Source organism: Pieris rapae, chromosome 4 (genome assembly GCF_905147795.1).
Source record: "Pieris rapae chromosome 4, ilPieRapa1.1, whole genome shotgun sequence".
Classification (NCBI taxonomy): Eukaryota; Metazoa; Arthropoda; class Insecta; order Lepidoptera; family Pieridae; genus Pieris; species Pieris rapae.
In genome coordinates, this window is record NC_059512.1 from 6,574,408 (window position 1) to 6,589,631 (window position 15,224).

At 33.3% G+C, this 15,224-nt stretch overlaps 1 protein-coding gene across 2 annotated transcripts; it reads right to left on the reverse strand.

Moving 5' to 3' along the window:
• Nucleotides 1-973: 973 nt before the first annotated feature.
• LOC111003036 (DEAD-box ATP-dependent RNA helicase 20) lies at nucleotides 974-7,805 on the reverse strand. Of its 2 annotated transcripts, none has more exons than XM_022273383.2 (7): nucleotides 7,693-7,805; nucleotides 7,490-7,586; nucleotides 5,400-6,846; nucleotides 5,099-5,327; nucleotides 4,808-4,966; nucleotides 4,245-4,721; nucleotides 974-3,950 (listed from the first exon to the last, which is right to left on the reverse strand). In XM_022273383.2, exons 2-7 carry the CDS (start codon nucleotides 7,522-7,524, stop codon nucleotides 3,817-3,819), a joined length of 2,481 nt encoding a protein of 826 aa, XP_022129075.2. In that variant the 5' UTR covers nucleotides 7,525-7,586; nucleotides 7,693-7,805; the 3' UTR covers nucleotides 974-3,816. The 2 variants fall into 2 exon arrangements, with proteins under 2 accessions (XP_022129075.2, XP_022129076.2); XM_022273384.2 differs by having other exon boundaries at nucleotides 5,400-6,840; nucleotides 7,693-7,783.
• Nucleotides 7,806-15,224: the final 7,419 nt, after the last annotated feature.

Below are 15,224 nucleotides of genomic sequence, written 5' to 3' on the forward strand. Positions count from 1 at the left end.
GGACGGTGCCTACTATTTTTTTTGTATTGTGGCCACTATAAAATGTATTCATATATCTAGAAAACTCTTTAGTGTTTAGCTTAACTAAAATGACTCGATACCTGCTCAAAGTAAACTTCAGCGTGTATTTAGTCACCATGTACGCCTTTTAGTAGGTGCCTTATTTTTTCTTAAATAATAAAATGTGTATCTATCGACATTGGCAAGATTAGATTCAAGGCCGTCTGCGTGTAATATGTATAATTTTGTGAAAGTTTGGTTATGTCTGAGATAATATTCTAGGAAATAAATAGCAGTTAGTAAAATGCTAACAGAAACGCCATATTAATGAAATATTATATACTAGCTATTAGTGGTAAGGATTTTGTTATATTACCAATTCAATTTGTAGATTTCCTTAAAAGTTGACCTCGTTTTTGTCAGGATTTTTTCACAGTGTGTATGTATTTTACTATTATACAATAGTAATTTCTTCACATCACTCGAAAACAATATCACAATATAGTTTATTTTTTGTAACATAACATCTTACAGTTAAAAAAAAGGTTTTATCATCTTATCGGACAGACACAAGTCATAGACCTAAACGTCAAAAACCCATAATATGAAAGCTTGACTGTTGACGTGATTGGGTAACGACATCTATTGAAAATTTTGTAAACTGCGTTGGTAATCCAACGAAACGAATCTCTCGTGTTTTCTTTGATCTTTTTAAATGTTTAGTATTAAAATCATAGATGGCATAAGGAGAAATCTTGAAGAATATTTTTAAATGGTAGAGTAGTTAAACTCTGTTTTCATTACATTAATCGGTATACACTATTTTTCAGTTTTCAATCCAAGCTAAGAACTTCATAGAATCTTGTGAGAAAAAAAAAGACTCGACTGGTCATAAAAGCATAAAGATATGCTCCAGAGCATAGCTTATAATGTGATTAACTCAGAAGAGGATAAAAATAATAAAATGCCAACGTAATTACATCAATTTATTAATCGGAATTTAATACTGTATTACATAGAAGAAATGCACTTCTTAGAAACATTCAGAAGACCTCCCTTTGGGACAGTTATATATGGAGCCTCCCTCCATTTCTCATACAAACATTTTAGTTTGAAATTTTCTCAAACTCTTTAAGAATTCATGAAGATCTGCATTGCCACATACTTAAAAATCTATACTTTTGTCAAATGGTTTTCTTTCCAAATAAATTATTAGTATAGCAACTACAATGAAATAGTTGACTCTGCTTGAATAAATAAAATTTTGCAAATTAACAACAAATAATAAATCATTTTGTAACGTTACTCTGTCGCTGCCACTATGTAAATAACACAAGTAATATTTAGCGTCACAACAAAGAGTGGGATTACTTATCAAACCAAATCATACCTAAAATTCAAATTGGTGACCCTTTTAGAAAGACATTTTGACACATATCCAACATAGTGAATAATAAATTTGAGGGAAAACACACAGCACGAGATACTACCAATATAAATAGACATCTTCTTCACTCAGTCAAAGTGGAACGAGTATAAAATATTCAAATAGAAATAATCATAATCAGTCTTATTTAGAGAAAAGTTATCAATAACGCGATGAGAGTATTGAAACGCGTCTTTGATTTAAATTTATTATCACAATACAATATGTCAGATATGATGTCATTCCTTCTCTTGGACGTAACTAGTATATAAATTGCCTGTTAAGCTACTTAGTGTTATTATCACAGTTGTTTAGTAGAGGTGGGTCAGTACTTTGTACATAATAAATACAGGAGCTCCCTGCAAGTCTGCGACCGTACTCGACACGACACGCTTGCCGATATTATACGCACTATCTACTCTAGCCCGACCGTCCTAATTCCAATAAATTATCTTTGTATAACAGCTTCCACAAACTAACAGCAGGACAGGCTAGAAGGATCATCTTTGAGATGAAATTATGCATAATTATACTCTATCAATGCAGTCTTTCTCTTATAATGTACATAAAAATTAAACCTCGTATCCGACATGACCCATACGAGGCCCACATAGTGTACACCCCTCATAATTCCCCCACTACTCGTGTGCATTAAACGTACATCAACTTCCTTCGAGATGTAGTCTATAGTGGATTAGGATAATAACTATTACGTCCCTTTTGAACTGGTACAATTTTGTCACCTCTAGATAAATTGTGAAACTAAACTGAATAACAATAAAATAGTAAACCTTACACCTATCATATATTATTTATTATCTGTGAATGACTTGAAAGCTTTATAGTCAATTTTTTGTGTAATTTGCTCAAATTGTTAAAAAAATATATTTTTGTCACTTTCCAAACTAAGGAAGTGTTCTTATGTATTAACAATTGACCAACAAAACGATAGGTTACAGTAATGAAATATCACAGATTATTTTACTCTTTGGACAGTAATGGGCCTCTGGAACATTGCAGCAAAGTGTCTGCTGTGTTTTGTACCAATTGACGTCGCTCATTTTAGCTCTAAGAAGTAAGAACCCTTTTACGTACAAAGAATTTCCAGTAATTAACTACTAGATTCAAATGTGAGATACAATTACAAAAATAATGAAAAACAATTTGATGAAACCACTTATCTTTCTAAGAAACGAATGTAGCCGCTGTTATCGGTCATCTATAAAGATCAAAATATATTAATCTTCCTATGTTAAATGCATGTATTTACATTTCTAAACTTTTGAATGAGGCATTTAAAAATCCAAAACCTTAATGTCTATATCAAATCGACATAGACTCATACTTCTAGGCATAATACTCAATAGATCTAATTTCATATAAAATAATCTTGACCCAATGTGACAATATCACATTAAAAAAGGAAATATGTTTTATCTGGCAATACAGATTGTCTGCAATATGAAAAGCATTTTAAATTTCTTACTCTAAGTTGTCCCTCATTTTCACTGGATAATAAGATCATCATTAACAATTAAATAATTTATATAAAATATTATTCAGATACTACGACGTTAGCAAACCTTCCCTATAATTTCACTCATCTTCTATATGTTTCGTGCATTTCGTACATCATACAGACATTTAAAACGAAAGGCACCCGGTTACATAGAGGGTACCGACACCGACTACTCTAAATACTACCACATTCAAACACAATCATTAAATTTAATTATTCATATATTGAAAACAAATCTTTCCAGAAGAACTAACAATACATGTACTACAATAATTAAAATTTAATGACGAATTTAACTGTGGTTATAGTGATTTACATCTAAATGGTGGAAATGACATTCTGCTCATTAAAAACCACCAATGGAAAGTTTTTTGTTAGCCATATAAACAATTATAAATATCATCCAAACTTTTAACTAATTGTAAAGAAAGCAACTTTAAAAATTTAAAGGTTTAGTACAAACTTGGTAATGTATTTGTGCTAAATATGAAACCTAAAATTAATGGCTAACAAACAACAATCCCTTAAACTAACACACTTATTATGAATAATTAGTAATTGAAATCGATCTGAAAGATTCACAAACATTTATTTTCAATATTCAAGTATGACTCATGGAGATTATACTGTCATTACTCATGTCAGCTAGAACATTTTTGAAAAGCAGAATTTGCAACTTCAGATCTTTGAAAAAACCCATTTCCCAATAGAGCTCCGAACCAACTAAGTATTAAGTCAATGAAGAGCAAAGTTGAGAAATATGAAACTTAAGATACCTAATACAAAACTATAATATGTAACCTTGAAATATGAAGTTACCAGAATCCTCAATGTTTAATTAAAAAACTAAATAATAATTGTTAGTTAGTGTTTACTGCTGTACTGGGGCTGCGGCGTATAACAAGGGGCCGGGGGGCAGATGCGGGTAGGGCACGCCACCTCCCACCGCTGCCTGGTAACCGCATGGCCCGCCACCACCCACGCCACCGCCATAAAACTTGTTACCTGAATAATAAAGTCTCTTAATGTAGTCGATTGATAAACCTTCTTTATTAAGTATACATACATCACTTTTTAACAAGTAGATGCCTAGCATATTTTGGTCAAAGTCATGTCAGTTTTTTGCAATGTTTTCATTCACTATTGAACATGTTTTAATTATTCCACACATGGAAATAAACAATTGTTTTATCATAGTATAACAATCTAAAAATTGTAGATGTAATTGTAATTAAAAATTGATGATAAATGTAGTTCATTAAATAACTATCTAAGTAAAAGACCAAGTTGATAACATACCAAGCATATCCTGGTGATGGGGATGCATTTGCGGGTAATGTGCAGCAGCATAGTGAGGTGGGGGTGATCCAAACGAAGATCCTGATCCACTGGATTTGTTGCCTCCTGCATTATTGTTGCGATATTGTTGTCCATTATTACGTGTATTATTGTATGGCCTTTGTCCATACCCATTTTGGTTATTGTAAGCATTTTGATAGCCATTATTGTAACCTCCTTGATAAGTGCCCATTGAATCAAAAACATTAGGACTTGGGAAGGGTACAGTTTTTTGATAACTGTTTTGTCTATAGCTCTGGTTGTTTTGAGTTTGGTTGGAGAATCTTGGTGGTTGCTGGGTGAATGTGTGAGTTTGAATAGAGTTTTGACCATCATCACTACCACCACTTGCCATTTTATTATTCCACTGATTACTCTTTTGGCGTGGTGAACTAGATCCACTGTTGTTTTCTTTCCGTTGCTGCCAACGATTACGCCCTGTTGAAATGATTAAAAATATTATTTATTTCAAATTCAATAGATAATAAAGTAATAAATATATGTATATAGAAATGGATATTTACCAGAGCTGTTATTGTTGTTTCTAGCCATATCATTTAACTTTGAGGGTGGGTTTTGTCCAGTCTCTTTTAGGACTCCAACTAAAGCACGAGCTTGACGAGCATCACCACTAGTAAAGTAAGTGTATGCTGTACCAGATTGCTGGCATCGCCCCGTGCGACCTAATAAATTAATACACAAAATTAATATTGGGTTGAAATACACATCCATGCACTGATTAAGATTGCCTGTTTACTCAATGTTTCACTTCATACTGAAGTTTATTTCAATGTGAAGTTTGAAGAAACTCTTACCAATTCTATGAATATAATCTTCAGAGGAATTAGGGTAGTCAAAATTAACGACGAATTTTACATCTTCGACGTCTAAACCACGAGCAGCTACGTCTGTGGCAATCAATATGGTCGTAGAACCGTTACGGAACTCCGTAAGCACTGCGTCACGCTCTGGTTGAGACTTGTCTCCATGAATGGCTAGAGCTTTGTACCCATTACGTCTGACAGCACGAGCAATGTCGTCAACCTGAAATTCATTATTTTGTTGAGTGAAAATATTATGTACAAAGAACAAACTTAACATAAATATAACACTTACTTTCTTCTTTGTTTCAACAAAAACAATAACTTTATTGTCTTTCTCTGAGGCAATCTCTTTTAGAAGATTGCTTAGTTTTGCTTCTTTCTCATGTTCCTCGCATACTTCAATAATTTGCTTAATATTGTTATTTGCAGAAAGGTTTAGAGAGCCAATATTAACTTTAATATAATCGGTTAGGAAATCTTCAGCTAAAGCTTGGATTTCTTTAGGCCATGTGGCAGACCACATCAAAACTTGTCTATCAGGGCGTATCTGTTCAATAATTTTCCTGATTTGGGGTTCAAATCCCATATCCAGCATCCTGTCAGCTTCATCCAAAACTAAATATGTGCAACGGCGCAGGTTTGTGGTTCCACGTTCTAAAAAGTCAATAAGGCGACCAGGAGTGGCAATGACAATTTCTACACCTCTTTCCAAGTCTCTAGCTTGTGGGCCTTTAGGTGATCCACCAAATAGACAAGTGTTTCTTATGCAACCACGTGCACTGTAAGCTTGAGCAACAGATTGAATCTGCTGAGCTAATTCTCTTGTTGGAGCAAGAATTAAGGCAATTGGACCATCACCTCTCTGGATCCTTTGTTGATGTACAATGTGAACAGCAGCAGGTAACATATAAGCAAGGGTTTTTCCTGAACCAGTAGATGCTATACCAACCATATCACGACCAGATAAAGCAATAGGCCATCCTTGTGCCTGAATACCAGTAGGTTCTTCATAACCTTGTTCTTTGATAGTGTTTAGAATGTGGTCAGGGAAATTTCCTTCATCAAACTTTTGGTTTGGTCGAGGTATATTATTACCACTAACAGTTATTTCTTTTGTTGACCTAAATAGTTGGACTTCCTCTTCAGAACGGCCATCTACATTAGCATGAGGTTTATAAAAATTCTTTTCAATTTCTTCAAGCTGTCCCATATCCCAGACAGGCTTAACTAACCCATCACCTGGGTGTTTAGCTTTGCGACTTTGAAGTTTACGATCATTAAAGTCTTGTGTTTGTCCACTGGGGTTTGAGTTATATGGTTTCTTTTGCATATACTGCTGCTGCTGGCCATTAGTAGGTGATCCATTTGGATTATTGTAGTTTTTAGGTCCAAAGTTATTCTTCTGGAAGCTTGGTTTGGGTCCTCCAAAATCATTTTTAGAATTGTAAAATTGCATATTATTACCACCTGAAGCATTTTCCCCATCATATTCATTTTTCTTTTGCATGTTTTGATTATTATAGTTGCTCCTAGGCCTATATTCCTTAGGCCCCCCAAAATCATCATTTCGGTTTGCGTTAAAATCTGGTCTCACTCCATTAAAGTCATTTCTGGGTCTAAAATTTTTATTACCCATGTTGTTTCTAGGAGCAAAGTTCTTAGGTCCGCCGAACTCGTACATTCGATTGAGATAGGGCATCTTACCGAATTGTTCATTCTGATCTAACCGAGGCCTGAAACTATTATACAATGATATTCGAACTGGTAATACACATGATATAAATAGGTATGTAAATTAACTAAAACTTATGAAGCTAACGTCTATAAATACAAATTTCTTAACAGCATTTTAAATTTTAAAATAGTTTGTAAACTATTTTAAAACCTAAAACAATCTGTAGATTGGTATATGTTTATCATTTGATTACTCAGTAACAGAGGAGCGAATTATGTATAAGTAAATAAATTAAAAGTGTACTTATAATTAACGCATCCCCTGTAAATTCAATGATTTAAAGCTAAGCTTAGCTATCTATACAACTAGACATTGAAATTAATACCGATTCTGGATATTAGCTACCTACGCAATGGACGACTGTGAAGGTCAATAATTCCGCGCATGGTAGATTGCTGGGCATGAAAATGTATTGTGCTATTTCATATAGACAAAGCAATTATTATAGAAATTATATTTTACTATTCAAAATTAAGAAAACACATGAGGAACTGCCTATGCCTAGCTTAAATAAAATGATTATCAGCTGTGAGGTGACCGAAATGCATTTCACAAAATGGCCGCCCGTATCCGCATTTAAGTTTCTTGTTTCACAAATTCCTTATGTTTAAGAAACATAATGTAATTGAATTTTAAACAAAACTTACATTGGGTGTTGATTGTGAAAACTGTTGTACTGCATTTTGAATCCTTTAGGTTTTACGACCCCGGGAAGGTGGTATACGTGGTGTGGATAGAAAGTATCTGTAACGAAGCATACAATTTCGAAATCTACATTGGGAATATATAGTAACACTATTATACTTATATTAGTTATAAGTTATCCACTATGATTAATATTTTAACTTACCTCTCAAACGAGAGAATTTAAAAATAAAATAAATGTGTCATTCACCAGAATCCACCTTCAGACCCGGCGAACGAACAACTCGATAATGAAAATAATATGGCCGTCGTCGGAACAGTGTTGCTAGCAATAAGTAAGCTCCTATTAACACCCAATATCAACGGAAAATAATTAATTAAGGACCGCTTAAGTAAATAAAGTGTTATTATAATATTTAGAAAATAAACTTTTCCTCACTCTTCCACACTTAGGATTGGATAAGTTCTAATCTTAATTCGGTTTGAATTAAACGGATCATTAACGCGCATATATATACGTACTTTTCAAGTTTTGAAAAACGTTTATACATCAATCCAAAATTATCAAAATATACACTTAATAAAGTGAATATTCTTTTGCACAAGGAACTGACATTTTATTTCATTTTAAAACATGCATATTGTGTTGTGTAGATGATTTCATTTAGATATAATAGTATATGAAGCACTAAAATATTCTTGAACTGCTATAAAACTCCTTTTTTTATAAAATAAGACTTGGAATAATTTAATTACTTAAGTTTGGATAATTCCTTACATTTGGATAATTTAAAATTGCTTATTAAAAATCATAAATGTGTAAGCGATAGAGGGTTCGTTAACACATAATATCTCGATAGTTTATACAAATAAAACAAACTATAATTTGTGGAAAACGTGAAAGCTTCTAACTGGCAGCTCAGGTTTCATCATTTTAACCGGAAAAGGAAATCATATCTTGACGAAGTATTGATTTTAGTATTGCTGTCTACAAAAATAGACGGTACTGGGCGTAGGCTAATGATAATACAATTTTTAAAATGGATTTTAAATTTTTCATTTTTGTTTGCTTCTGCTCATAGATAGTGATGGGTCACTTGTTTTTTAAACATGTACGTCATGTGTTATAATACCATCATGTACCAAAAATTATCTAGTTCGGATTCCCGATTGACAAGACTTTCCCAAATTAGGTTTATATACCTTGAACATCTTTTTTGAATTTTTGTTGAGGTTTTTTATTTTTATATATTATTCGAAGAATTTAATGTAACTTAATGAATCTTTTATATATTATTTTTACGTTTCGTAGTGGTACTGTCTTCTTTTATTTAACCACACAAGAAAATCTAAATTAATTCTGGACTTAGGTATGTTAACAAAGATGTACCTACTAAAAGCATTAGAGCGCTACTTTATAAATGATTAGCTTGAAGTTTCAACTAAAGCATAGGAAAGTAAAAGTAGACCTAGCAAATAAACTAAACTTTATGTGATTGATCAGTAGCCGTAAATTCATTTTTAATACAGTTGCTCAAAAAGTGGCATATTGCAGGGAGGTATAGCGTTCGGAAAGTGGGCTATTACACACTCGTGCTTTTTCTTTGCCATTCCCGCACTCGTGCGTTTTCTTTTTTTTTTTTTTTTTTTTGGATGTATGGCAATAGTTATAACTTTATGCCAGTTTCAAGTAAAAGATAGGGAAACTAAACGCGAGAAAAAATTAAGAAATACATCAAAAAACCAAAGGGATAAGCTAGTTAAAAGGATAATATTTACTTGTTTAAATATATATTATAATAAATATTTAAATCTTAATATTATTATTGATTATGAAAGAAGATAATGCATTATAATACAATAAAGGATAATGTAAAAGGCAGGAGATTTTAGTCGGAAACGGAACGTGTAGTAATTGTAAGGAATTCAGAAAGGAGGTGCGGTCATACTGGGAACAAGCAAAGAAAATATGGTCGAGGTCACCAATATCTTCTCCACACTCACAAATATTACTGTCAACAACACGAATCCTTGCTAAATGATGAGGAGTACAAACATGTCCTAAACGCATTCTGGAAATAATAGAAGTGACAATTTTAGAACTTTTCACTTTAAAAAACCATGGTTTACTGGGGATCCTGGGTTGAATTTCAGCATAATATTTGCCCTTGATCTCTCTGCTTTTCAACCAAACATTATTCCATGACTCCCAAAGATGGGTTTTGGGAAGAGCAGCTAAATCATGACAATAATTCATGTATGGGACTATATCTCCGTCCTTTATAGCTTCCTTGGCAAGCTGATCGGCTTTCTCATTTCCTTTGATACCACAGTGACTTGGAATCCATGCAAAGATAATGGCGTAATTTCTTTGAGAACATATGAAAAGCTTGTCACGTATTTCGCAAATAATAGGATAACAAGGTTTCATATGAAAAGGAAACTTTTCAATAGTTTGAAGTGCACTTTTTGAGTCTGAGAATATGATTGTTCTTTTAGATTTCAATAAAATAATTAGTTCTAAAGCTTTTAAAAGAGAAAAACATTCTCCGGTAAAAACCGAGGCTTCAGGAGGAAGTTTAATTTTTTGTACTATTTTATGTTGCCAATGAACTAGGCCAACTCCAACACAATCATCAACAGAGATTTTAGAGGCGTCTGTAAAAATATAATCCCAGCCATTCCAATTTTGTTCCTCAACTCTACTCATAAAACGAATATTTGTCTCCAGAATATCTTGCTTACTGACGCCTATATTATATCTTATATCCGGAGCTAGAATTAAAGAATTGAACGGTGTCATAAAAATGGGTAATGATGGAGATCGATAAATGCGGCTGTGTATTGTTAAAAATTTACGAAAACTTATTATTAGACATGGTAACGATTTGTGACGCCAGTAACGGGATGTATAAATAATATTGTTCAATTTATGCAGTTTTTCATGTAGAGGATGGTTAGAAAACTGCATTGATTTGAACAAGAATCGATCACTTAGAAATTGTCTTCTTAATTTTAAAGGAGGATCACAGCATTCTACTTGTAAAGCATTGGTTGGGCTAGATTTCATCACTCCTGTCACAATTCTTAAAGCTTTTGACTGAATGACATCAAGTTTTTGGCTTCCCAAGACACTTCCACCGTCTAATAGAAATGTTCCATAATCTAGGACAGATCTTACAAGAGCGTTATACACAAGTTTCATAGAAAACGGATGAGCACCCCACCATACACCTGAGAGGCATTTCATGATATTAAGCTGCTGAGCACATTTCATATCAACATGTTCATAATGGGCAAGTCCACACAGTTTTGAATCTAATATTACTCCTAAAAATTTAATTTTTGTTTGTAGTGGCAAAGGTTCACCATTGAAGGTCACATTTATGACAGGAGTTGTACGTTTTTTGGAAAATACGACAATTGAACTTTTGGACACTGAGAGATCTAAGCCATTTTTAACCAACCAGACATTAAGACAATTAAATGAACTAGACATAGACTTGCAAGCCTTATCAATAGATTTCTTTACGGAATAAAAAAGAAGATCATCTGCATATTGCAGCACATTTACATGGGAATTTACAGATGATTCTAAATCATATGTGTAAATGTTATATAAAAGTGGGCTAAGTACAGAACCTTGGGGAAGGCCTTTAAAAACTGTACGCTTTAACTCAGTACTATTACCTTCCTTTTGAACAATTAATGATATGTATCTGCAGGATAGTAAATTGATGATGAAATGTATTAATAACGTAGGAACTTGCAGCTCTAATAATTTGCGTTGTAGTATAGAAATGTTCACATTATCATAGGCGGCAGCGATGTCCAAAAAGGCAGCTACAATATCTTCATCACGTGAAAAAGCTATTCGAATATCGGTGGTTAATATAGCTAAATTGTCAATTGTAGATTTTGACTTACGGAAACCATATTGACTGTTGGCTATTAAATTATTGTTTTCAATAAACCATTCTAATCGATTCTTCACAAGATGTTCAGCAATTTTGGTTAAAACAGAGGACAACGCAATAGGCCTATATGAGGCAACATCATTATTAGGTTTGTTAGGTTTTTTAATCGCTATAACTTCTTGAGACTTCCATGTTTCAGGAATATTACCTGTGACGATGACTGAGTTTATTAAATTTAAAAAATACATTAAAGCACTATCACCAAGATGAGATAAAAATGAGTACATAATACCATCCGAACCAGGAGATGAATCTTTAACATGTAAAAGCACACCTTTCAATTCATGTAATGAAAATGTTGAGTTTAAAGAGGATGGGTCATCCGTCAACGGCGATTCCAAAGGAAAGTTGATCGATTCTGCAGCTGTTGGAGGCGCTAATCTGTCTAAAAAGGCATTTGTTAAAAAAGAGGGAAGTGAAGATGAAGACAAAGATTCTTTGAAAGCAGATCGAAAACGTTTGATACTATGCCAAACTTCTGAAGGGCACGTAGAAGGAGACAAAGAAGTACAAAATTTTTTCCAGCCTTCCTGCTTTTTGTCTCTAAGGAATCTATGTGTGGTACTAACAACTTCATTGAGAATATCTAAATTTTCACTAGACATGTCCTCAGCATAAACTCTCTCAGCTTCCTTTCTTCTTCTTACAGCACTTATACATTCTTTATCCCACCATGGAGGAAAAGGAATCTTATTAGGTGTATTTCGTTTGACAGAAAAAATCTGATCGGCAGATTCTATTAAACATGCAGCCAAAGCTCTAGAAGAATTGGTCTCACTACCGCTAACTAATTCAGGCAAATCTTCTATTTTAGATTCGACAAGGTTTTTAAATGCAAGCCAATCAACATTATTTAATTTATATTTTACACGGGGTTGTCGTTTTTGATAGGGAATGCGTCTAATAGACGAGGATATGATAATCGGGAAATGATCACTACCAAAAGTGGATGATGAGGTGTACCAAGAATGAGAAGAAGCCAGATCTGGTGTACAAATTGATAAGTCAACTGCGCTAAGCTTTTCATTAGGCTTTGTCCGTCTGGTTGGTGAGCCAGTGTTAAGTAAACATAAATTATGTAAATCTAATATTTCAACTAAACGTACACCATTGGAGTCAGTGGTGCCACAACCAAACATTTGGTGATGACAGTTAAAGTCACCTAATAGAAGGAATGGACGACCAAGTGAATTGAGAAAATTATTAACACTATTGAGAATAACAAAAGAAGAACGAGCGAGATAAATGGAAACTATAGTAACATTATCAATTTTGATGCCAACAATATTAATGGCATCATTAGAGATTAATGAAGAAAAATCGATTTCAGAAAAATTAATCGAGTTCTTGACAAGTATTGCTACGCCACCATGGCCATCAAATCTATCATCACGCAAGCAAGTATATCCAGGGATCCTAAATAGGTATCCTGGCTTCAACCATGTCTCAGATAATGCGATAACAACAGGAGAATGTTCGTTAATCAAGTATATTAAATCATGTTTCTTTGGAATAACACTCCTGCAATTCCACTGAATTATCTTGCAATCCATTATTTTTAATAACATTAATTGATTTTACTTTTTCATTAATAGAGGCAACGTGGGACGGTTTCAGTAAGTTTGAATTTATTAAAGTACTTAATAATACCAGTATCATTTCTAACAAATCTGATTTTTCTTCCTCTTTATTATTGTCAACCAGAGCACAGCCATTTTTAGACTCTGGAAATTGAAAGTCTTTAAGAATATTTTTATGAGCGACGCAATCATAACCATTCCGAGGTTTAGAAGGAGATCGAGGTTTTAAGAGTACTGTTTTTTTATATGAGGTATTATTGGAACTATGACGAGACTTAATTGTGGAAGAATATGCGGGTTTTGGTACTTTTGGAGTTGTTGAATTTAATGCATCTGCGTATGAAGGTTTAATATAAGGAAAATATTTAGTGGCTTCGGCATAAGACATGCAGCTCTGAGCCATTTTTACTTTAATTTCTGTCTGTCTCACAAACTCTGGACATGCTTTATCTATTGCTGAATGTGACCCTTCGACTTCACACATTACACAGTATAGAGGATCTTCATGAGACCTGTCACATGCCGTACCGGCATGTTGACCTCCACACTTGTAACATATTGGAGTCTTGGATCGACATTGCATTTGGGTATGGCCGTAACGGCAACATTTATAACATTGGATGGTTGGATATATATATAAATCTACTGGAAGCGCATTATAACACATAAAAACCCTTTTTGGTAGAACTTGACCGTCAAATGTTATTACTACTGTTTCAGATGGTTTCCAAGAAACCGAGTCATTAGTTTTCACCTTACGGTTCAAACGTCTTATTTTTAGTATATTGCCGCAGCCTATAGGTACGGATATATTTTGTTGAACTTCCTCAACACTCCAATCAACAGGGACCCCGCGAACTAGCCCCATTCTTGTTACGCTGAAAGTCGGAATGAAGGCTTTTAACTTTTTTGCTGCCAAAAGATTACTGCTAAGAAAATTATTGGCGTCTTTATAATCGGAAAAACCTACTACGCACCTGTTTCTTCCTATACGCTTTACACTTCCCGGAATAATATTATCAAACTTATTCAATTTTAAGAAATTCCCAAAAGTTATAGGATGGAGAACGGTCCCGTCGTCAGGTGAACTTTGTATACGTTGAACATGTATTAAATAAGGGGAAACATCAGTAGGAACATATTCATTACGGCCAATCATATTGAATTCTGTATTTATTACTGTAGGTTTCGTGTTATTTGAATTTTCCTTGTAAGTTATTGATGTTGATAATGTTGATGGTTGAGAGGATGAATTATGTGAAATATTATTATTTTGCGAGTGTAGAGATAACGTGGATTGAGATATAGGTTTAGGAGTAACCTTTTTTTTTAATATTGAATCATCTTCCACATTGCATAATCTCTCGCACTGACAGTAATCACCGCTTAAACCACCACCTTTCTTTTTCTTTATTTTTGTACACTGCCGACAAAGGCGCAAATAACGTGTTCGTTTACGACTTCCTTCACCTGTCTGAGATGATAACGAACAATCCGTATCAATTTTATCAATTTCATCTTGCGAATAAATAGATACATTAGATCCCACAGGGAGATTCAGGCCAACATGGCCATCATCCCCCCGACCTAAATCGGGGGGCTCGTTCATACAATATTTACAAAAATTACAAAACTTACCAACTACACGGTGACACTATACACAAATATAATATAAAGATTACATATAATACAAAAATTAAAACTACCAGCTTATCCTCTGCGTTTTAACTATTAAAATTAAATTAAATTTACACCACCGTGAAAAATACGTCTACCATAAACGAAGTTTCCCGCGCTTTTTTTTTTTTCGCGTTTTCTTTGCCAACTGTCAAAACAATGTGTATTAAAAAGAAAAAACCAACCACGAAGGTTTTATTAAAAAGATTCATAGAAGTTTTTATGATATATGATTTGTAAATATTATAATAATTGGATTCAATAAGTTCGGTTAGGTTTCTTTTCATTTCATATCAATTAAAAAAATATTAAAAAGAATTTTATAATATTTGCAAATACGTATTTTTTAAAAGTTTACTAATAATTGGATTCAATAAGTTAGGTTAGGTTTATTTTATTTCATATCAATAAAAAAAATATTAAAAAGAAAAAACTAACCATGAAGTTTTTACTAAAAAAAATCACAGAAGTTTTTATGATTCATGCAAACATTTTAAAAAGAA

Bases quoted from the DNA above. Each gene is read 5' to 3' on its own strand.
- LOC111003036 (XM_022273383.2), bottom strand. From the start codon at position 7,524: ATGCAGTACAACAGTTTTCACAATCAACACCCAAT. The intron at 5,328-5,399 runs GTAAGTGTTATA...AATGAATTTCAG, and splicing joins TTGTTGAAACAAAGAAGAAA to GTTGACGACATTGCTCGTGC. The intron at 4,967-5,098 runs GTAAGAGTTTCT...TTAATTTATTAG, and splicing joins AGATTATATTCATAGAATTG to GTCGCACGGGGCGATGCCAG.